Raw genomic sequence first — 23,732 nt, forward strand, 5'->3', positions numbered from 1 at the left:
ACACTCCTCTTTTTCCCTGCAATACAAGTCTGTGTGGGGAGACCTGGTGAGGGGTGTGGCTGCTACTCAGCTCTGCAAGTACAGAGCATAGTAGTTAGAGGGATGACCTCAGAATCTTTAATAAGACAATTATACATTTTATTCAGGTATTATTATTTATTTCAGGTACTTATATAGCGCCGTCAATTTACTCAGCGCTTTACATATATATTGTACATTCACATCAGTCCCTAACCCTCAATACTAACGTACAATCTAAAGTAGTTTTTAAATGTAAGTCTGTTTTTACGACTACCTGGAATGTCTTTGAAGCTCCCTGAGGGCTTGGTTTATGGTTTAACGATCCCTTCTCCAGCAAGAGTCTCGCAGACATAGGGGCACCAGCTAGTGGGGTTTATAGCCACGACGCCTTCCCAATGAGTTTGCTGCCTGTGATCTCTGTAATCATCCAGACCACGTCACTCAGATTCGGAGGAATCTGATTTGGGAGAGAGAGAGATACAAGTGGGAGGAGTTTGGAGCAAAATGGATGATCGCGTCCATCTCTGTGTGCATGATTGCTACAGAAACCCACACCAAACTGCCCAATCATAGAGATGTCCGCTCCGGCCTGCAGAGCATCCATGAAAGGCTTGGTTCCGGATTTGGCAATGGTGCCCAGGTTGTTGATGAGGTCGGCTTTGGTCATCCCATGTCCTGTGTCATTGATGGTCAAGGTTCTGTCCTGTTTGTTGGGGATCACATCAATATTCAGCTCTTTCCCAGAATCCAGCTTGCTGGGGTCAGTGAGACTCTCGTATCGGATCTTATCCAGAGCATCGGATGAATTGGAGATAAGTTCTATTATGAAGCAAAACTCGTCACAAACCATAAATCGCATGGGCACAGGTCTACAAAAAGATAATGGTGTGAGATTTCGGTTGGATTTGTAATTATTATCTGTATTTGTACACAATACATCAGTGGTCGCCAAACTGCGGCCCGTAAGCCAAATGTGGCCCTTTGCTTGCCTCTCTCCGGCCTTTGAGGTACTATTCCTCCCACTGATACCAACAAGGTAGCACAACTTCTTCCACTATAGGCACTACTAGGCACCAACTATGGGGCATTTTTTCTTCCACTGATACCAATGATGGAGCACAATTCCTCCCACTGATATAATCAATTAGGTACTATTCCTCCAACTAATACCAAGGATTGGGCGCTATTCTTTCTTCTGATACCAATGATGGGGCACTATTCCTCCCACTGATACCAATGATGGGGCACTATTCCTCCCACTGATACCAATGATGGGGCACTATTCCTTCTTCTGATACCAATGATGGGGCACTATTCACCCCACTGACACCAATGACGGGGCACTATTCCTCTGACTGACACCAATGATGGGACAATATTCATCCCACTGACACCAATGATGGGGCACTATTCCTCCCACTGATACCAATGATGGAGCACTATTCCTTCCACTGACACCAATGATGGGGCACTATTCCTCCCACTGACACCAATGATGGGGCACTATTCCTCCCACTGACACCAATGATGGGACACTATTCCTCCCACTGATACCAATGATGGGACACTATTCCTCCCACTGATACCAATGATGGGGCACTATTCCTTCCACTGACACCAATGGTGGGACACTATTCCTCTGACTGACACCAATGATGGGGCACTATTCCTCCCACTGACTCCAATGATTGGGCACTATTCCTCCCACTGACACCAATGATGGGGCACTATTCCTCCCACTGACACCAATGATGGGGCACTATTCCTCCCACTGACACCAATGATGGGGCACTATTCCTCCCACTGACAAAATTAATGGGGCACTATTCCTCCCACTGACACCAATGATGGGGCACTATTCCTCCCACTGACACCAATGATGGGGCACTATTCCTCCCACTGACACCAATGATGGGGCACTATTCCTCCCACTGACACCAATGATGGGGCACTATTCCTCCCACTGATACCAATGATGGGACACTATTCCTCCTTCCACTGACTACAAGCACTAGGTAATTTTTTTTTTTTTTTTTTACTCCTATTGGGACATTTTCTACTCCCACTAACCACTCCAGCCCTCCTAAAGTTTGAAGGACAGTAAACCGGCCCTTTTTATAGGAAGTTTGGAGACCCCCGCTATACATGATAGAAAGCAATATGGAGCAATCAAATGTGTATGGCTGTTTTAAAATAAAAATCAAAAAGCAATGCTGGGGCAGCACAGCGGCTAAATGGTTAGCACTTCCACATGGCAGTACTAAGGTCGTTGGTTCAAATCCCAACCACGGCACCACCTGCCTGGAGTTTGCATGTTCTCCCTGTGCCTGCGTGGGTTTCCTTCGGGTACTCTGGTTTCCTCCAACACTCCAAAGACATGCTGGTAGGTTAATAGGCTCCTGTCTAAATTGGCCCTAGTATGTGTATGTATGAATGTGAGTTAGGGACCTTAGATTGTACACCCCTTGAGGGTTAGGGACCTTAGACTGTACGCCCCTTGAGGGTTAGGGACCTTAGACTGTACGCCCCTTGAGGGTTAGGGACCTTAGACTGTACGCCCCTTGAGGGTTAGGGACCTTAGATTGTACGCCCCTTGAGGGTTAGGGACCTTAGATTGTACGCCCCTTGAGGGTTAGGGACCTTAGATTGTACGCCCCTTGAGGGTTAGGGACCTTAGATTGTACGCCCCTTGAGGGTTAGGGACTGATGTGAATGTACAATATATATGTAAAGCGCTGTGTAAATTGACAGTGCTGTATAAGTATGTGTAATAAATAAATAAATACTTCGGCACAAATACCAGGAAAGGTTCTTCCAGTGCTGTCATGTTCTTTCTAACATGCTCACCTATCAGACCTGTCATTGTTACCAAGGAACAGTCGCTCGTGTACGGCCGTTTGCAAACGTTGCACGTAGACGGCAGGGTTTTGTAGTGTTTGCACACACCGCAGTTGACGGGGGATATTACATTTGTCTCTCTGCGCCGTAATCCTCCAACAAAATAAAGTAATTGTTTCGTTGAAAACAAAAGCAAGAAAAATCTATTAATGCCGCGTGTGACTGAGCACAGCAGCCACTTAATTAATGGTAGAGATTTTTTTTTTTTCAGCGCGCGTTTTGAGCCGGCGCATTGTTTGGCGGAGATTAAACCATAATGCAAGTTAAACAAGACTTCCATCTAAAAATACCCGTCAGCCCCAGCTATTAAGTATCCGCCGTCGTCTTCAGTGACAGATATATTTCACTTCATTTCCCTGCACTCAAGGAACGCGAGGCATGTATCATGTAACGCGAGAATTCCTCGGAGAGAGATGGAAGTTAGATTGGAGCTGCGTCTGGCTCTCGGGCCTCGGCTTTTAGGAGCTCGGTGTAACTGCGCGCACAGACCTGCTGGCACCACCAAGAAAAGGGAGCGCTCAGAAGCATTTTGTCAGGGTGTGATGCCATTCACCTGGCCGGCTTTGGGGGGGGGGGGGGGACAAGAGTCGGGGAGTGAATAAGCGTGCATTGTTTTCTCTGAGCTCACTGGAACTCCCATAGACATGCTACACTTGTTTTTCAGCTCAATCTTGGTGTATATTAACCCAAAAAAACACAAATTTCATATATTGCTGCTGGATTTATTCGTTTTTATTTTTAGGCTTTTTCCCCCCATTATTTTCACCTGGTGATCCTGCCATTAGCACACTTCCTGTCTTCTGGTGGCTATGCTCACTCCGCTACACAACACTGTGTCTCTGGAGGAACAGCATTCTCACCCTAGGACAAGAAAGTGTGGAATGGTTACAGAACGTGTCCCTCTGCTCATCTCCACAACATAGAAAGGGCAGTGTTCTGTAGACCACGGAGATGACTAGAAACTATGTAATTGTTCGGGTGCAGCAGAGGCAGACAACAGAGGAATTTATCAGCCGATAAGACGTCTGGAAGGATCAGCAGCTATACGTTTGCATTTATTGAACAGATATAACAAAAGACTTTAACAGACCATAGGCTGCAAGTGAGGGGCACTTTTTGGCATTTACACATAGGGTTTCTTGTATGTCGTTGTGTTTTAATAAAATGGGGCAGGTGTGAAAAAATGCTGTAAAAATTAAAGTGTTGCTTAACCCTGGACCCTGCATTCACTATATCCGGTCTCCCCGGACCCTGCATTCACTATATCCGGTCTCCCCGGACCCTGCATTCACTATATCCAGTCTCCCTGGACCCTGCATTCACTATATCCAGTCTCCCTGGACCCTGCATTCACTATATCCGGTCTCCCCAGATCCTGCATTCACTATATCTGGTCTCCCCGGACCCTGCATTCACTATATCCGGTCTCCCCGGACCCTGCATTCACTATATGCGCTCTCCCCGGACCCTGCATTCACTATATCCGGTCTCCCCGGACCCTGCATTCACTATATCCGGTCTCCCCGGACCCTGCATTCACTATATCCGCTCTCCGCCAGACCCTGCATTCACTATATCCGCTCTCCCTGGACCCTGCGTTCACTATATCCAGTCGCCCTGGACCCTGCATTCACTATATCCAGTCTCCCTGGACCCGGCATTCACTATATCCGGTCTCCCCGGACCCTGCATTCACTATATCCAGTCTCCCTGGACCCTGCATTCACTATATCCGGTCTCCCCAGATCCTGCATTCACTATATCTGGTCTCCCCGGACCCTGCATTCACTATATCCGGTCTCCCCGGACCCTGCATTCACTATATCCGGTCTCCCCGGACCCTGCATTCACTATATCCGGTCTCCCCGGACCCTGCATTCACTATATCCGGTCTCCCCGGACCCTGCATTCACTATATGCGCTCTCCCAGGACCCTGCATTCACTATATCCGGTCTCCGCCAGACCCTGCATTCACTATATGCGCTCTCCCAGGACCCTGCATTCACTATATGCGCTCTCCCAGGACCCTGCATTCACTATATCCGCTCTCCCTGGACCCTGCATTCACTATATCCGCTCTCCCCGGACCCTGCATTCACTATATCCGCTCTCCCCGGACCCTGCATTCACTATATCCGCTCTCCCCGGACCCTGCATTCACTATATCCGCTCTCCCCGGACCCTGCATTCACTATATCCGCTCTCCCCGGACCCTGCATTCACTATATCCGCTCTCCCCGGACCCTGCATTCACTATATCCGGTTTCCCCGGACCCTGCATTCACTATATCCGGTCCCGCCCGGACCCTGCATTCACTATATCCGGTCCCGCCCGGACCCTGCATTCACTATATCCGCTCTCCCCGGACCCTGCATTCACTATATCCGGTCTCCACGGACCCGGCATTCACTATATCCAGTCTCCCTGGACCCTGCATCCATTATATCTGGTCTCCCCGACCCCTGCATTCACTATATTTGGTCTCCCTAGACCCTGCATTCACTATATCTGGTCTCCCTGGACCCTGCATTCACTATATCTGCTCTCCTCGGACTCTGCATTCACTATATCCGCTCACCCAGGACCCTGCATTCACTATATCTGGTCTCCCCGGACCCTGCATTCACTATATCTGGTCTCCCACAGTACACAGAATTACTGATTTATTCGTAACATGGAAATTCAATTATTTTAGTAAATATAAACTGCTAAATACGTTTTCTCATCAGCAGTATATAGCAGTCTTGTGACTTCTATCAGTGTCCAGCAGAGCACTGGGTAAAGCTTGTAGGAGGAGTTTTCATTCTGCTCTAGGAGGATGCACAACCCCTAACCTCTGTCTGGACAGCGCTGATTGGCCCTGTGCTGATCACATGCACTCTCCCAAGAAAAAAACAACAACTCTCTAGCAATACACACTGGTTAAAGCTTGGAGGAGGAGTTTTCATTCTCCCCTGAATGTCCTATGAGGATGCATGACCCCTGACCCTCTGTCTGGACAGTGCTGGTTGGCTCTGCTGATTACATGACAATCCCAAGAATAAAAAACTCTCTAGCATTACACATCAAACTAAACATGTTCAGCTTCCCCCGCGGCTCTGTTCTGTCAGCAGATGGACTGTGGAAGAAGGGGAGGATCAGAGAAGACAGGATCAAACGTCCTTTTTGCACAATGCAGAGGATTAACCCCTTAGGTTCCACAGTGAGTATAACAAGCATGCTTTACTGCATATACAGACTGATTGTACTGTTGTGAGTTTAGTAACACTTTAAGAATGCTTTCAGAAATAGAAGTGTTAATAGTTTTTTATTTATCAATTAACAAAATGGAAAGTAAACGAACGGAAGAGAAATCCAAATCAAATCAATACTTGGTATTTCCGCCCTTTGCCTTCAAAACAGCATCAATTCTTCTAGGTAGACTTGCACACAGTTTGTGAGGAACTCGGCAGGTAGTTTGTTCCATACATCTTGGAGAACTAGCCATGAATCTGTGGATGTCGGCTGCCTCAAATCCTTCTGTCTCTTCATGTAATCCCAGACAGACTCCATGAGGGTGAGATCAGGGCTCTGTGGGGGCCAAACCATCACTTCCAGGACTCCTTCTTCTTCTTTACAGTGAAGATAGTTCTTAATGGCATTGGCTGTATGTTTAGGGTCGTTGTCCTGCTGCAGAATAAATGTGGGGGGTGATTACATGCCTCCCTGATGGTATGACATGATGGAGAAGTATCTTCCCGTATTTCTCAGCAGTGAGCACACCATTGATCCTGACCGAATCTCCAACTCCATTTGCAAAAATGCACCCCCCAACCTTGCAAGGAGCCTCCACCACCATTATTGCCCAGCCCTTCGAGGAACTAGCTGCCTCCTGCTACAGCCAAGTATTTCAGATTTTGACTCATCAGTCTAGAGCACCTGCTGCCATTTTTCTGCACCCCAGTTTTTTGTGCATAGTTGAGTCGCTTAGCCTTGTTTCCACATCGGAGGTATGGCTTGTTGGCCGCTAATTCTTCCATGAAGACAACTTCTAGCCAGACGTCTCCGGACAGTAGATGGGTGTACCTGAGTCCCACTGGTTTTCCAGCAATTTTGTGCTGAAGGCACGGCTGAACATCTTCCAGTGTTGAAGGGAAGTAGTATTAGGTGTCTTTCATCTGCTGCATTAAGTGTTCTTGGCCAACCACTGTGACTACGGGTCCTCATTGTTGCCTGTTTCTTTGTGCCCTTCAAAAGAACTTGAACAACACATCTTGAAACCCCAGTCTGCTTTGAAATCTTTGCCTTGGAGAGACCTTGCTGATGCAGTATATCTACCTTGTGTCTTGTTTGCTGTTCTCAGTCTTGCCATGGTGTCTGACCCGTGACATGAAACTGTCTTCCACAATCTCACCTTAGTAGCAGAGTTTGACTGTTCCTCACCCAGTTTTAAGCCTCCTACAGTTTTTGTTTCAGTTAATGACTGTGTTTCAACCTACATATGAAATTAATGATCATTAGTGCCTGCTTGGCATAATTGGTTTTTCATACATCTGGCCCTGACCATACAGAATCCCTGACTTTGTGCAGTTGTACAGTGTGCAAGTGGAAAAAATTATGCTGGTTTGAAGCCAAAGGGTAGCATCACCACATATTGATTTGATTCCGATTTGTTTTCTGTTCGCACTCTTTGTATTTTGTAGATTTATAAAAATAAACAATTATACTATATTTTTGTAAAAACATGCTTACTTTACAGCATTTCTTCACACATTCCTCAAACATTTGCACAGTACTGTATATATTTTTTAGGTTGATATATTGTATAGAGCTTAGTTGGGTCTGTAGTAGTCCATAGACAGGTTTATGTTTTCTATATTAAATAGAGGGTTTACATACCATTCAAGAAAAAAATTCCTCCCTATCCCCTATTGACATTTGCCTGATAAATGTCTATATTCTCAATATTCAATGGCCCAGTATTCAATGGCTCTGTCCACTCTATGCCATGAAAGCCCACAAAGCCATTTTAGACACCAACCTCCGATGGCCAGCTTCTTCTTCCTAGTTTTCTAGGCAGCCCAATCGTGGCATCTTCACCAAATCTCCTGCATGTGTTTTTTATGAACGTACTATTTCCTGGGATTTCACTCCGTATGACCTATGAGAGCTCCCTAGAAGGTAATGGGAATGTAGCCTTCCCAGGAAACAACTGGAAGCCAATGACTGCATCGCTGGTGCCTCGGGAAAGGCAACATTGAAGATATATTTGTAGTAAGTTTACACTTTTGTTGCAGAATGCTGTAATATACGTAATGTGTTTACTGCTGGACATCCAGAGCTGTTTGCAAATGTGCTCAGTATTTTGGGGAAAAGGTCCGCTATGATGTTCTGTTACAGTTTTCTGTCCACATGATGCAACTATGTATGTCTGAATTTTTTTTTCCAATTCAAAAGCAATTATAACAAGAACAATGACCCAATTATTCCACAGTACATTACACTCGCAGTCCATTTTCAAATGAGATCTTCTACTCAACCCAAACTGGTGCACCACCACATAGCAAATGCTTGGTGTCCCCTTATGATAGAGTCCTAATGTGACATTACAGTGTGATTACTTGTCCAGTAAATTGGACTTTGCTGATGAATTAAGGTGCGCTAAAGACATATATTGTTGTTGTTGCCTGGTACAACTCCACTAGTCAGTTCCTGCATCACACTTACGATCAGGGTTGGATTCAGTGTGGGCAATATCCTAATCCATTGGACATTCAGCATCATTTAGCCCTTTCTCCCTTGGCCCCTGTCTGTCTATGGCCTGTACTTTTCATTCATTGGATTTTAGTTTTCCCAGTCATGGAGGCTCAGCATCACATGTCGACATTACCTAGAACAGGCTGTATGCAAATGAAATCTGCAAGGAACGCCCACTCCTTCAGACTGACATCCACCCATCAAGGCATTTTGATAAGTGTATAGGTCCTCCTGTGATGTTTTCAGGAAGCTATGTACATCACCCTGCCAGCTCCTCCCACCAGTCATGACCTTTTCATTTTGGTTGTCTTATTGGATCTACAAAAGTTGATATGTTAGTGTGCAATGTTTTTTTTTATCGCTTTTGATTTCTCCCTTTGCGAGTGGATTGAATCTTCTATAGCAGGGTTTCTCAACCAGGGTTCCACCAGAGGTTGCTCGGGGTTCTTTGAGCAGTGAACAGTTCCTGCCTCTCACTGACACCATTGATCTTTTTAGCTATCTGTAAGGGGGTAATTCTTCCCATTGACCACAAGAAATGTATTTACAAAGAAGAGTTGAGATTGTTTCCTTCCATTTAGACCAGGGTTTCTCAACCAGGCTTCCATGGGTTCCTCCAGAGGTTGCGAAGGGTTCCTTGAGCAATGAGCAATTTCTGCTTCTCAGATAAGTTCCCACTGACACCATTGATCTTTTTAGCTATCTGTAAGGGGGTAATTAATCCCAATGACAACAGGTGTAAGGAGCCTTCTTCCCACTGACCATCACATTGATGTATCATGTAGTCTTTTTTAGCAGGGGTTCCCTGAAGCTGGAAAGTTATATCAAGGGTTCCTCTGTGTTGAAATGGTTGATAAAGGCTGTTCTATAGGGTTGTAGCTTGTATAGTATAATCAGTGTGATCTTCTTTTAAAGTATTCCCCCAACAAGTATTGCAAAAGAAACTTGATTAAAACACAAAAGACACTTCCAGATCCTAAAAAAATAAGAGCAAAATTTGCCCGTAGATGGATAGGTATCATGTTAAAGCCATCTGACCTTACCCTCACTTATAACAGCTCAAAGTTTCGTTACTTTATCCCTTATCTCACATTCTCCAAAGCGTCACACAGAATTAACATTTACTTTCCCGCAGGGAGTTTACACCGTCACCTATCGGAGTCTGGAAGAGGCAGCCTGAGATGTCCCATGGTGGACTAATAGAACCAAAGGCAATTATATTCAGGAAAATATTTCCCCCAAAACCACAGTTTTATCTCCGTTTATCTTAAGCTCTGATAAGAGCCTGGAATCGTATATCCTCTAAGTGATATTAATAGTCTGTCCATATAAGATAACTCGTGTTTTACATTTATTAATAATTGAATACTTGGCTTACTGTATCCTTCACATCTCAGTGGTCTCATTGCTGTGATGCTTTGTTCCAGTTGCACTTTTCTGCCATTTATTCCAGTGACAGGTCTCTTCAGTAGGCCGGAGAAGGCTAGTGGCACTCATTGCCGGCCAAAGAGTGGATTGTGAGCCGAGGACCCTAACAAGCCATCAGCATCCCCCACAGTCTGCGATATAAAGAAGAATCAACAGGTCTTTTGTTTATACTGCCTGATATATCGGCCCCTACATTTCCCATCACCCAATTATTGCTCCATTACCTGGAGCAGCCCCAAAATGTATTCAAGGCCTAGATACCAGCAATGATGTAGAGACAGTAGTGGAGAGACTTGTTATTCATAACCTTTAACTCATAGACATGAGTTGACAAATGCAGAACTGGCCATTCAGGTAATGGTCTAACTTCCTGGTGCAGTCTAAGGGCCCCGTGTAACCATTTGCTACATATTTTGCTACGTATTTTGTGGTCCTCAGTTGCCTGCAACCATTGATATGTAAGGGGTGGTGTCAGGAATGGACTTGCCAATGGTGGGCTGCAGTACCAGGGCTGGCCAGCGGGTGCTCTCAGCAACCAGAAGCTCACTCCTGCAGTCAGCCATCACCTGAGGCTGATTGCAGGAAGTGTATTTAGGGAATGGCCAGACCTGCAGTCAGTGCCTTGGTGTATGTTTCCCATGAGCCCCTGTACCTACATCCTGTCTGCATCCAGCCTGCTCCTTTGGTACCTTGTCTGCCTGATTGTTCCTGACCTGGCCTGTCTGACTACGCTCTGCCTTCTCCTTTGTGTCTTGTCTGTCCAATGATTCCTGACCCGGCCCGCCTGACCACTCCACCTCGCCAGCACTGACTGCTCTTATCTGTGTACATTCCGTTATCAGTTGGAGGTTTGGTTTTGTTATATTGTGCGTTATATTTGTGTATAACCCTTAATATATTATATTGTTACACCATACTTGAGCCTGCATTTCCCTGTGTCAGTTCACGCATCTCTGGTCTTACTGGGAGCCCTGACAGGTGGCCTCTTGCAATCTCATGTAATATGTCTCTAGTGTCTAATGCTACACATATACGCAAGCTTAGAAATATAATAGATTCCTCCATCCCTACTAAACAGTGTCAATGAAGGAATTCTCCATGCCACTTGCTCTGTCAGACACCCACAGTGCTGGCGGATGACTGAATACCTAACCAGGGACTTTTTTTGATTGGATGCAGTCAATGTTGTGCCAGAAAAGCAACTCCTGGCTTAAGTTTCAGGTAATTCAGCAGGACTTCGCAGAAATGGGAACCATGTATACCTCCTGCAACATATCACCTCAAAACACTGTAGCATGTCCCCAGTCAAGTTGTTGTAGTACATCCATAGTCCCTGAGAGTCTTCTTACATATACTTAATTTTAGGTCTCAGCCCCCTTAGAAGTTTAGGGGGAGCAGTTGAGACCTCCAATCTCTAATAGGTTGCCCTCGACTAACCCAATATCTATGGGTGCTCATAGGCACCATCAACTGACCCTGCTCTACCAAAACACGATAGATTGTGCACCATTACTACTTTCCAGCACATAAATGCAGATTTTCTTAACTACAAATTATTATTATTTTTTTTTTTTAAAAGGTGAACTTGTCCTTTAACCTCCCTGGCGGTATTCCCGAGTGTAACTCGGGGTAAAGTTTCAGCACCACAAGCGGTAACCCTGAGCTACACTCGGGAATACACTGCAGCGTTGCTCCGGGATCTCTTCTGCACTTACCTCGTCCTGCGCTCCCGCGATGTCCCCCCTGCAGTGTCCCCGGCAATGTCCTCCAGCGGATGCCGGCATCTGTCTTCTGGGTTCCGTTCCCTGTGACGTCGGGACGTACGGGGGACAGAACTGGCAGGAAATTTAAAAATCTGAAAAAGTGACATTCATTAAATACACTAAAATCACATAGTATAACATTCCTGTATCAAACCATTTCACATACATTTTGTCCCGAGTGCTTTGTCCGGCGCCCTGCCTGCATTTTTACTGTTCTTTCTGCCTGGAAACTGAGAAATGTCCATGGCGTCCAAAAAGCGTCCCTTTAGGTGAGACGCGGTTTTAGACCGGCTAGAGAACAGCGATAGTAAATCAGAACCACTTGCAGAATTGAGTGATAATGATTTGTGGGGGAAATTCCTCATCAGACACTGAAAACGATTCTGCGACTTTGCTCAGTGATGTGCGAACTTGGCGCTCTATTTCAAATTTCAGTGTTTTTGGTTTGATTATATTATTGAATTAAATTTATTATTATTTTTATGATTATTTATTAAATTCTAATTTATGATTTCGTGTTTCAAATTTTAACATACCCGGGATGTTTACTAGACTCTTGTTCGGACAGATTTCAGTGAGTTATTCCTAAAAATTACAGGCCTACAATAAAAAAACAACATATTTCCATGCAAAAAAAAATGTACCACTTTGAGCACAGAAATACTGACATAATCAGACCGCTAGGGAGGCTACGGTAAAACACCTTCTACATTCAGAACCACTTTAAATAAAACACCAATGGTTTTTTACTGACGACTTTGAGGCAATAGATTTGCGGCAGTTGCTATCATATTGAAAGCATTGTTTACAGATATTACACCATCTACACCAAGCCCTTGGCTGGCCATAAATTGTTTGTTTTTGGGTTTTTTTTTTCATTCAGCCAATTGGGTAAATTAAAATAATTAATGGACTTCTCCATCCACACAGTCGAGGTGGATAGAGGAATCCTCCAACTGAGACATTGTATTCTGACAGCGTGTCGAGAAATGTTTTCCAACAAGCTTGTTCGACAGATGTCCATCATTAGAGCAACTTCTGTTGAGTTGAAGTGGCCACACAAGGAACATATTTGGGCCAGTTCAGCTTGGTTCATCTATGGCAAGCTATAGGGCCTCAGGGCGACAGGCTTTTGTTCACTTCCAGCTTTGGATTTGCATTTTATTTATTTATTTCAGGTACTTATATAATGCCATCAATTTACGCAGCGCTTTTACATATATATTGTACATTCACATCAGTCCCTAACCCTCAAGGGGCGTACAATCTAAGGTCCCTAACCCTCAAGGGGCGTACAATCTAAGGTCCCTAACCCTCAAGGGGCGTACACTCTAAGGTCCCTAACCCTCAAGGGGCGTACAATCTAAGGTCCCTAACCCTCAAGGGGCGTACAATCTAAGGTCCCTAACCCTCAAGGGGCGTACAATCTAAGGTCCCTAACTCACATTCATACATACATATACTAGAGCCAATTTAGACAGGAGCCAATTAACCTACCAGCATGTCTTTGGAGTGTGGGAGCAAACTGGTGTACCCGGAGGAAACCCACGCAGGCACAGGGAGAACATGCAAACTCCAGGGAGTCTCATAGATTGCAGCACAGTGGCTAAATGGTTAGCGCTCCCGCCTGGCAGCACTAGGGTCATTGGTTCGAATCCCAACCACTGCATAGATTGCAACACAGTGGCTAAGTGGTTGGCGCTCCCGCCTGGCAGCACTAGGGTCATTGGTTCGAATCCCAACCACGGTATAGATTGCAACACAGTGGCTAAGGGGTTGGCGCTCCCGCCTGGCAGCACTAGGGTCAATGGTTTGAATCCCAACCACGGCATAGATTGCAACACAGTGGCTAAGGGGTTGGCGCTCCCACCTGGCAGCACTAGGGTCATTGGTTCGAATCCCAACCACTGCATAGATTGCAACACAGTGGCTAAGTGGTTGGCGCTCCCGCCTGGCAGCACTAGGGTCATTGGTTCGAATCCCAACCACGGTATAGATTGCAACACAGTGGCTAAGGGGTTGGCGCTCCCGCCTGGCAGCACTAGGGTCAATGGTTTGAATCCCAACCACGGCATAGATTGCAACACAGTGGCTAAGGGGTTGGCGCTCCCACCTGGCAGCACTAGGGTCATTGGTTCGAATCCCAACCACTGCATAGATTGCAACACAGTGGCTAAGTGGTTGGCGCTCCCGCCTGGCAGCACTAGGGTCATTGGTTCGAATCCCAACCACGGTATAGATTGCAACACAGTGGCTAAGGGGTTGGCGCTCCCGCCTGGCAGCACTAGGGTCAATGGTTTGAATCCCAACCACGGCATAGATTGCAACACAGTGGCTAAGGGGTTGGCGCTCCCGCCTGGCAGCACTAGGGTCATTGGTTCGAATCCCAACCACTGCATAGATTGCAACACAGTGGCTAAGTGGTTGGCGCTCCCGCCTGGCAGCACTAGGGTCATTGGTTCGAATCCCAACCACTGCATAGATTGCAACACAGTGGCTAAGTGGTTGGCGCTCCCGCCTGGCAGCACTAGGGTCATTGGTTCGAATCCCAACCACTGCATAGATTGCAACACAGTGGCTAAATGGTTAGCGCTCCCGCCTGGCAGCACTAGGGTCATTGGTTCGAATCCCAACCACGGCATAGATTGCAACACAGTGGCTAAGTGGTTAGTGCTCCTTACCACTGGTTGGGATTTGAACCAATGACCCTAGTGCTGGCAGGCGGGAGCACCAACCACTTAGCCACTGTGTTGCAATCTATGAGACTGCGAATTCAACTTAAAGCAAGTCAGAAAGAGGTCAACTTCTAGTCAAATGCACCAGTCAGTGGTTTCGGAATGATCTCAGAAGCGCCTCAAACTGACGCCATCAACTCGAGCCCAAAGCCCGTTGACACAGGCCCTTGTTGCCCTGCCCTTCAACACTTTGAACCTCATTCATGAGCGATAGCTTTACTTTCATAAAACTTCACCGAAGGATGAAAGAGTCAATGGCGCTGTGTTATGGTTTCCAGGAGTACTTTACTATCTGCAGGAAAAAAAAAGCCTAGAATTTTAACTCGTAAAGACAAAACATCCTACAGCAAAGCGTGTAAACAAGGACTCCAGCACACATGGGTTCACCTTTGTGCCTCCTCACATCTGACACTAGAGGATGTCTCTACCCTTACACACCGCCACCAATAACCCCCCTCGCGTCTCCGTAACTAAGCTGATCACCTGAGTTCGTAGACCTCCTGTCTCCACTGAATCACCAACATCGGAATCTTTTGTCATGTCCTGAAATGGGAATGCCTATCAGAGGCTCTCTATGAGGGCAGAGAGGCTGATAAAGTGTTTCAGATAAGGTTATGTGACACCGCAGGTTTAAAAATACCAGAAATGAAATTGTCCCTCCATCTGCAGGCTTCCATTTCACAGCCCAGAGCCGCTGGTGGCACCGTATACCTTTTCTTGGGTTCTGTCTTGAGCTATCGGAAAGAGAAGAGGTAGAGTCCAAGACGGTGCTCCTTGACCCAACCGCGCTGGGACTCTGTCTTCCAGGAGGCAGCCGTGCAATACTAGACCGTCACTGCCCCTTATCTCGTCTGTCTTTTGCTACAGCCGTCCGAGAGCGACAATATGGCAACTTAAAAGGGAGATGAATGATATTGAGTGGAACATGAGAATACAGTCTGAAAGGCCACTGTCTCTTTTAAATATGGCTGTAGGAAAGACCTACCGAAATAATTGCCAATAACATTCACAAATGTCAGTGATAAGATACTAAAACGTGCAATTAGTATATATTTCTATGTCCACATAATCTGCACAAAATACATCAGTTTTAAAATGTGCAAACTTTCCAAAAAATTCAAAAACTGAACAAAAAAAAAATAGCTTCTTTTAGAAGCTATTTTTTTTTTGTTCAGTTTTTGAATTTTTTGGAAAGTTTGCACATTTTAACCACTTGCCGCCCTGCCACTGTACATATACGGCGGCAGGGCGGCACTTACAGGCAAAACCACGTTTTAAAACGTGTGTTTTGTAAAAAAATAGGGGGCGCGCGCGAGGCGCGCCACCGCCCTATCTGTCCCGCGGATCACCGCCGTTCCTTAGCGGCTGTTTCCCAGCGATCGGCGGCAAACAGTGACAGACAGCACAGCTGCAGTAGCTGTGCTGTCTGTCACTTTCCTGTCAGCTCGAGGATGAGCTGATCGAGAAAGAACAGTTTCTCTTTCTCGATCAGCCTTGTCCCGTCCAGTACACACCCCCGCCCCCTAGTAAAACACTCCCCTCACTCCTATAACCCTTCCCTGCAAAATAAAGTTAACCCCTTCCTCCCCAGTGCCATTAGTACAGTGTCAGTGGTTTTTTTTTTTTGCACTGATCACTGTATTAGTGTTTTTGGGGATGTCAGTGACCCCCAATGTCAGAATGTCCGCCGCAGTCCCGCCATAAGTCGCTGGTCGCTGCCATAAGTCCCTGATCGCCGCCATAATTCGCTGATCGCCGCCATTATTAGTATAAAAAAAAACCTAAAAATCCCAGTATCTTTCCCGCCATTTGTAAACGCTATAACTTTCACGTAAACCAATTAATTTACACGTATTGGGGTTTTTTTTTTAGCAAAGACATGTCGCAGAATGCATTTTGGCAGAAATTTATGACTTTTTTACTGGACATGTTTTATAGCAAAAAGTCCAAAATATTGGTTTTTTTCCCTCAAAATTGTCAGCTTTTTTTTTTATAGCGCAAAAAATAAAAACCGCACAGGCGATCAAATACCACCGAAAGAAAGCTCAATTTGTGGGGAAAAAAAAAAGATGTAAATTTCATTTATGAACCGTATTGCATGACCGCACAATTGTCCGTTAAACTAGCACAGCGCTGTATAGCAGAAACATGGCGTAAATTGCAGTATCTATACCATAGTTTGTAGACGCTATAACTTCCACACAAAGCAATCAATATACACTCATTGGGATTTTTTTTACCAAAAACATGGAGCAGAATACATTTTGGCCTAAATTTATAACCAACTTTGAGTTTACTATATATTTTTTATAGCTGAAAGTAAAAAATATTGTTTTTCTTCAAAATTTTTGGCCTTTTTTTGTTTATAGCGTGAAAAATAAAAAGCGCACAGGTGATCAAATACCACCGAAAGAAAGTTCTATTTGTGTGAAAAAAGGACGTAAATTTCGTTTGGGTGCAGCATTGCATGACCGCGCAATTATCAGTTTAATTAGTGCAGCGCCGAGTAGCAAAAAGAGGCGTGGTCATTAAGGGGGGGTAAATCCTCTGGAGCTCAAGTGGTTAAAACTGATGTATTTTGGAATTGTGCAACATGTTTAACCCCTTCACGCCTAAGAGTAAAACAAATCTAAATGCCTAAGCACAATTTTGCAACGTTGACCTGTGTTAGTAAAACCGTACATATCATCACAAGTACTTTGTACATCCAGGAGAATTATACCGCGTTTTTTTTCAGGACAAATTGGGCTTTCATTTGGTGGTAAATGGTAATGGATATCTCCTGATTTTTTTTTTATTATTATCAAAGGAAAACTGGCCCAAAATAGTAAAAAAAATTTTTTTTTTTATTTAGCTGTGTGTTTCTTGTTACTACCATATTTTTTATTTATTTCAGGTACTTATATATCGCCATCAATTTACTCCGCGCTTTACATATATATTGTACATTCACATCAGTCCCTAACCCTCAAGGGGCGTACAATCTAACGTCCCTAACTCACATTCATACATACACATACTAAGGACAATTTAGAAAGGATCAAATTCAACTCCCAGCATGTCGTTGGAGTGTGGGAGGAAACTGGAGTACCTGGAGGAAACCCACGCAGTCACAGGGAGAACATGCAAACTCCAGGCAGGTGGTGGCATGGCTGGGATTCAAACCAACGACCCGAGTACTGCCAGGCGAACGTGAAAACCATTTAGCCACTGTCCGTATGTAAACAATACAAACAGTGCAAAAGAATATATAGTGTTAGATCATGACATATATGAATAAAATGATATTAATATTAATAGAACAAAAGTCCCACTCCAAAATAAGTGAAAAAATATGTGAAAAAATTCCTAAAAAACTCAGAAAGTCCTCTTTCCAAAGAAATGTGCTTCCACCAAGATTAGTGCTTAACCCCCCTGGCGGTATTCCCGAGTGTAGCTCGGGGTAAAGTTTCAGCACCACAAGCGGTAACGCTGTCATCTGGGTTCCGTCCCCTGCGAGCGACGGAACTGGCGGGAAATTTGAAAATGACAAAAAGTGACATTCACTCAATACACTAAAATCACATAGTATAACATTCCTGTATCAAACCATTTCACATACATTTTGTCCCGAGTGCTTTGTCCGGCGCCCTGCCTGCATTTTGACTGTTCTTTCTGCCTGGAAACTGAGAAACGTCCATGGCGTCCAAAAAGCGTCCCTTTAGGTCAAAAGCGGTTTTAGACCGGCTAGAGAACAGCGATAGTAAATCAGAACCACTTGCAGAATTGAGTGATAATGATTCGTGGGGGAAATTCCTCATCAGACACTGAAAACCATTCTGCGACTTTGCTCAGTGATGTGCGAACTTGGCGCTATATTTGAAATTTCAGTGTTTTTGGTTTGATTATATTATTGAATTAAATTTATTATTATTATATTATTATTTTTTATGATTATTTCTTAAATTATAATTTATGATTTCGTGTTTAAAATTTTAATTTAGCCGGGATGTTTACTAGACTCTTGTTCGGACAGATTTCAGTGAGTTATTCCTAAAAATTACAGGCCTACAATAAAAAAATACATATTTCCATGCAAAAAAATGTACCGCTTTGAGCACAGAAATATGGATGTAATCAGACCGCTAGGGAGGTTAAACAATATATACCGCACTCACCAGATAATGGTGAAAAAAACGCCTTTTAGGTATTTTTGGGATCCTAGACCCTTTTAATATGCCTTCAGATCTCCACTCCACCAAAGGAAAGGTTTCCTCCAATCTTGGAGAGCACTAATCTTGGTGGAAGCACATTTCTTTTCAAAGAGGACTTTCTGAGTTTAAGGATTTTTTCACATTTTTTCACTTATTTTGGAGTGGGACTTTTGTCCTATTAATATTAATTTTATTAATATCATTTTATTCATATATGTCATGATCTAACACTATATATTCTTTTGCGCTCTTTGTATTGTTTAGATATTTTTTGGTGTAGGTTTACACTGATGAACAGCAGCATTTATTTGTTTTATTCTGTTGTAATCTTGGCAGTGGTGATTTATGCTTACATATTGTTACTACCATAACCTACCACCAAAGAACAACCCAAAATAAATTCTCCGGCTCTTGACAATCGCAGAGATACCATATATGTGTATGTTATTTGTTGTTTGTACCCGTAGTACAGCCCAGAAACAATAGTGCGCATTTTGTTTTTGTCTTTTTTTTTTATATACCTAAAACACACTGACAATGACAATAACTGACACCAATTTTTTTTTAATAAATCCTGACCTTTGCCCCTGACCTTTTGACCTTGACGTTTGACCCTGACCTTGACCCCAACAATAACCCTGGCACTGAACTAGATCAAACCTTGATCTAAGTATTTTTTTTTTATTTTTTAATATTTATTTTTTATTTTTTTTACAAGCATTTTTTTTTTCATTTTATCCCAGGAGTTAGAGAGATACAATGTATCTCTCTCCTCCATTCATAGAGAGAGAAAAAAACCAGGGACCGGGCTGTACAGTGACTGATCGCTGTGATAGCCAATTAGAGGCTATCGCAGCGATCATGTGACCCGGAATCAGGGAGTCCCGGGTACCAATCTTAGAACGGGATCCGGTGCTCTCAGTAACTGCGGTCTTTGTGCTGGTAGAGTGCAGTGCGGCGCACTCCCAGCACAAAGACAGGTACGCAAATATGCGACCCCATGGAAAAAATCCCAGTTCTGTGAGGTCGAAAATTGTTTGACGTTGGCGTCAAGGGGTTAAAGTTGTAAAGGCATACGTTTTATTTTTTATTAAAGTGTTACTAAACCCACAACAGTAAAATCAGTCTGTATATGCAGTAAAGCATGAAATATTTATTGTTCAGCTAATTTCTTTGAGCGGGGGAGGGGGCTGGCAGTGGACCTTTTCAGGTGAGTTTTGCCAATGTGGGAATGACCACTTCCAGGTAGCAGTATCCCATATAAACCAGAATGACCAACTTTGAATGATGCCAGCCTACTCATGGCATGAATCACAACGGAGCGTAGGTTTTATGTGCCATGACGCCAAATTTAGTCTTTGCTGTTGAGTGTCTGCTTTTGCCAACCCATCCACATAGATCAATTCTTGTATCCTTGGCAGATGGTCTGAAGCCTGAGACGAAGCAGAATCTCAATGCCTCCTCGAAAAAGAAGTCCAAAGCGAAAAAAGAAGATGGAGAAATCCAGAAGGAGGAGGAAGCCCGTTCAGATGGCCAGGTGGTTCTCATCACGCTGGGGTTCAAGAGATATGTATTTGACCCACAGAAGAAGATGACTCAGTCGTGAATCCTTATCTACAAAGGCAAGGAGCTGGCGCAGTAAATTGTGTGTGGAAGCTCCCACCCTAGACATGATTAATGTAACCCAAATTATGGCTTTATTTTTGCCACAGAGGGCCTTAACTTTTTTAGGAAAAGGTTTTAATTTTGAGGAGGGGGTCGGGTTTGCAGAATTAAACAAAGTTATATAATTAATGGTTCTATACTTGTCATTTTGTTAATTGATACATAAGAAAATAACAGGAATATGAAGTATGTTTGTACAAGTTCTTAGAGGGAACATGTGGCCAAGTAATGGGCATTTAAATATTTACATAACCTTTATCAATCACTTTAGAACAAGCCAACCCAACCTACGTAGCTAGAGACACTACAAAGCAATTGCTCCTCAAATTACACAGCACTTGCACTGTTGAAATATAGGCACCTTTACTAATGTTTAGTAGATAATTGCAGGCTTTTTATTCTTTGCATACCCTTTTTTCTGTTCCTCCCCTTTCTTCTCACGGTGGCCATTTTCCATTTTTTAATGAATGCATACTGATGTGATTTTTAGTGAACAGGGGGAAAAGTTCACTTTTGAGGATGAATAACTCCAGAGTGCCTGCAGCTACAGAGGTCAGTAAGGGCTCACTACTTGCTAAGAATATGTAAATACTTGAATGTTCATAGCCTGTTCACAGATCCACCAGTAAAGGTCTAATATTTAGTACTTGAAAACTATTATTCCAAGGAGGTAATCAGGTGTTCTGCTGCACAAGAAGCATGTTGATAGGAGAAGAGAACAGAGTGAAAGAGGAACGGGCTGTACTGATTCTCCTTACTGTCCAGTAACCGGGTGGGTATGAGGAGGAGGCCTTTAGGTGAAAGTCAAAGTGTAATAGGTCCCCTTGCCTGCCAGAGAGGGCTGTGCAAATCTTAGGACTGGATGGACAAAGTACACATTCTCTTTGACGGGAAAACCGCTCCTATATTTAATTGTTGTATTTATCTGTTTTCCTGGAGTTCATTTTTTCGATTTAAAATGCATAGAGGGAACACAGACTACCTCCTCAATACTTCAGTTTTACCCAAACAATGCTGAAGCGCACCAGTTCACTTTACTTTATTTTTTTTTTCAAAATCTGAGATCCTCTTCTTGGGAAATTCCCAACAAAACCCACTTTAGGCTCCATACTGTCTCTCACATACAGAAAACCAGATTTTTTTTTTTCACAGCCACAAATCATATTTAAATCTGCATTGGAAGTTTGAATGTGATTGTTAATACAGGAAGCAGAGACAGGGAGTTGCACAGCACAGATTTCAGGAAGTACACTCCCAGGGACTTTGTGAAGTGCCCTGTGAAATCATGCTGCAGTGGATTAATCAAAGGTAAAAAGAGTGATCTTTCAGACTTTAGTACATCAGTGTTTGCAGGCTAGCATTAGTAGCTCTGATTAGTAGACTGGTTTCATTTGTAGCATGAAATCTCTGTAGTATTTCCTAACTGGAACCTAACTTTCCAAGGGACTCCAGTGTCTGTGCGGGCCTCCCAGGCCTGCCCTTCCAATGCTGATAGGAAGAAAAAAAGCAACCGAATGCCTGAGCTCCTGCGCTTGACAGTGGACTCCACAATATCAATATCCCCACATGTTTATGAAAGGAATGCCGGCCTTGCTGCCCTCAACGGACCAGGGAAATCCAAAGAGAACTGTATATGAAAAGACAAAAAGAGGGCGCACGGGCCTAGTGCATTACCTTTTAGAAATGAGATTTATTGATAAAAAGTAAAATAATCATAAGAGAAATAAAATCAAATGGAAAGCATGTCACAAGAGATGCAGTGTGGTCCAAGACCCCTGAAGGTGGTCTGGTGGAGGACTGAGCCATCAGCTATCCAGAGGTCTAGACGCGTTTCGAGGTTTTACCTCTTCCTCAGAGGCTCGAAACGCGTCAGTATCAGTTATCCAGAGATCTACAGTCCCCCACCAGACCACCTTCAGGGGTCTCGGACCATACTGCATCTCTTGTGACATGCTTTCCATTTGATTTTATTTCTCTTCTGAGTGCTTTACTTTTTATCAATAAATCTAATTTTTAAAGGTAATGCACTAGGCCCGTGCGCCCACTTTTTGTCTTTTCATATACTGCCCTTCCAATGCAACCACTACAAGAGGAATCCCACTCTACCTTATCGATTTTTTTAATTTTACATTATGGAGAATGCAGCAATAGTGGGAAATCTCTACTGTAGTAGTTGCTTAGGGATAGAGGAGGTGCTGTCATTAATTCGATAGATAGCAGAGGAACGAGGTAGCATGTAGAAATCACACTGCGGCTGATGAAGGTGTCATTTACCAGCCCCTTCCTTTTCTGAATTAAGAGTCCGTGATCTGTACCAATCACTGACTCTGTCCATTCCTTACTGAAACATAGTAAACTGTGTTAACTATGCATCAGTGTGTGAATGAATTGGAAGCTCTTTACAAAGCTATTCACGTCAATTCATTCAGAGAAGCTGAGGCTGCAGAGATGGAGATTGAGGGCTGTGTCCTCAATATGCTTTCTCTGTCTCAAAGGTGGAACATCAGAGGTCTGTTTAGACCCCTGATAGCTCCCCAAAGCCCCCCCGGCTCATAAAAATTGTTAGAAATTATAAAAAAAATAAAAAAACTTCTGACATCAGTGGTGGAAATACTAGGGTCACAAAGGTCGCAACTGCACCCGGGCCCTTGCATTCCACCAGCGGGCTTGGAGGCAAGGGCTCCAGACGAGGGTCAGGGGATGCCCTTCATGGTTTCTTGCACCAGGGCCCTGAAGTTCTAGTTACACCACTGCAAATTACCTAAATGTATTAAAATCAATACATTCGGACATTTTGGTTTCTTGTTTATCCGTTGTTATAATGATTAACCTCCTTAAGCCAAGAATGGATGGAAATTTATCTGGTTCAGCAAATTTCGATCTATCTATGGGTGGGCTGGGTGTACTCAAGTTGATCTATTGATCAGCACCCGACCTGAGTACTTGAGTACAACCAGCCTGTCAGGTTTTTTATTTGATCACTGCCGATGGCTACTGGTGGCTATAGCAGTAAACATTGTATGCTGACGGCGGGGAGGGATTCCCTCATTAACACTGACTGTATTGAAGGTAGAATCAAGCAATTTTCTTTCTTTCAACCAACCATTGAAAGAAACAAAATTGCATAACCTATGGCCGGCCTTACTGCACACCTTCTGGACCGTCAGTATTCAACAGTGTTGATGCTGAGCCAGGGGCGGACTGACAACTCATTCGGCAACTCGGGCAATAGGGGATCATGGGGCCCCTGTGTCCTTGCCCAAACTCAAAAAAGCCTATGAAAAAGATACC

The 23,732-nt window shown here is 44.1% G+C and overlaps 1 protein-coding gene across 1 annotated transcript in view; it reads left to right on the plus strand.

The window, feature by feature from the left end:
• EEFSEC (eukaryotic elongation factor, selenocysteine-tRNA specific) overlaps nt 1–20,570 on the plus strand; it is a 307,938-nt gene extending 287,368 nt beyond the window's left edge. Inside the window, exon 7 of the mRNA XM_089682461.1 lies at nt 20,198–20,570. Within this exon, the coding sequence (XP_089538587.1) occupies nt 20,198–20,382 (185 nt within the window). The 3' untranslated portion in view covers nt 20,383–20,570. The remainder of the gene's footprint in view (nt 1–20,197) is intronic.
• The last annotated feature ends 3,162 nt before the right edge of the window (nt 20,571–23,732 follow it).

This window comes from Staurois parvus, unplaced genomic scaffold (genome assembly GCF_062004578.1).
Source record: "Staurois parvus isolate SC_StPar_1 unplaced genomic scaffold, SC_StPar_1.0 ptg000290l, whole genome shotgun sequence".
In the NCBI taxonomy this organism is placed as follows: Eukaryota; Metazoa; Chordata; class Amphibia; order Anura; family Ranidae; genus Staurois; species Staurois parvus.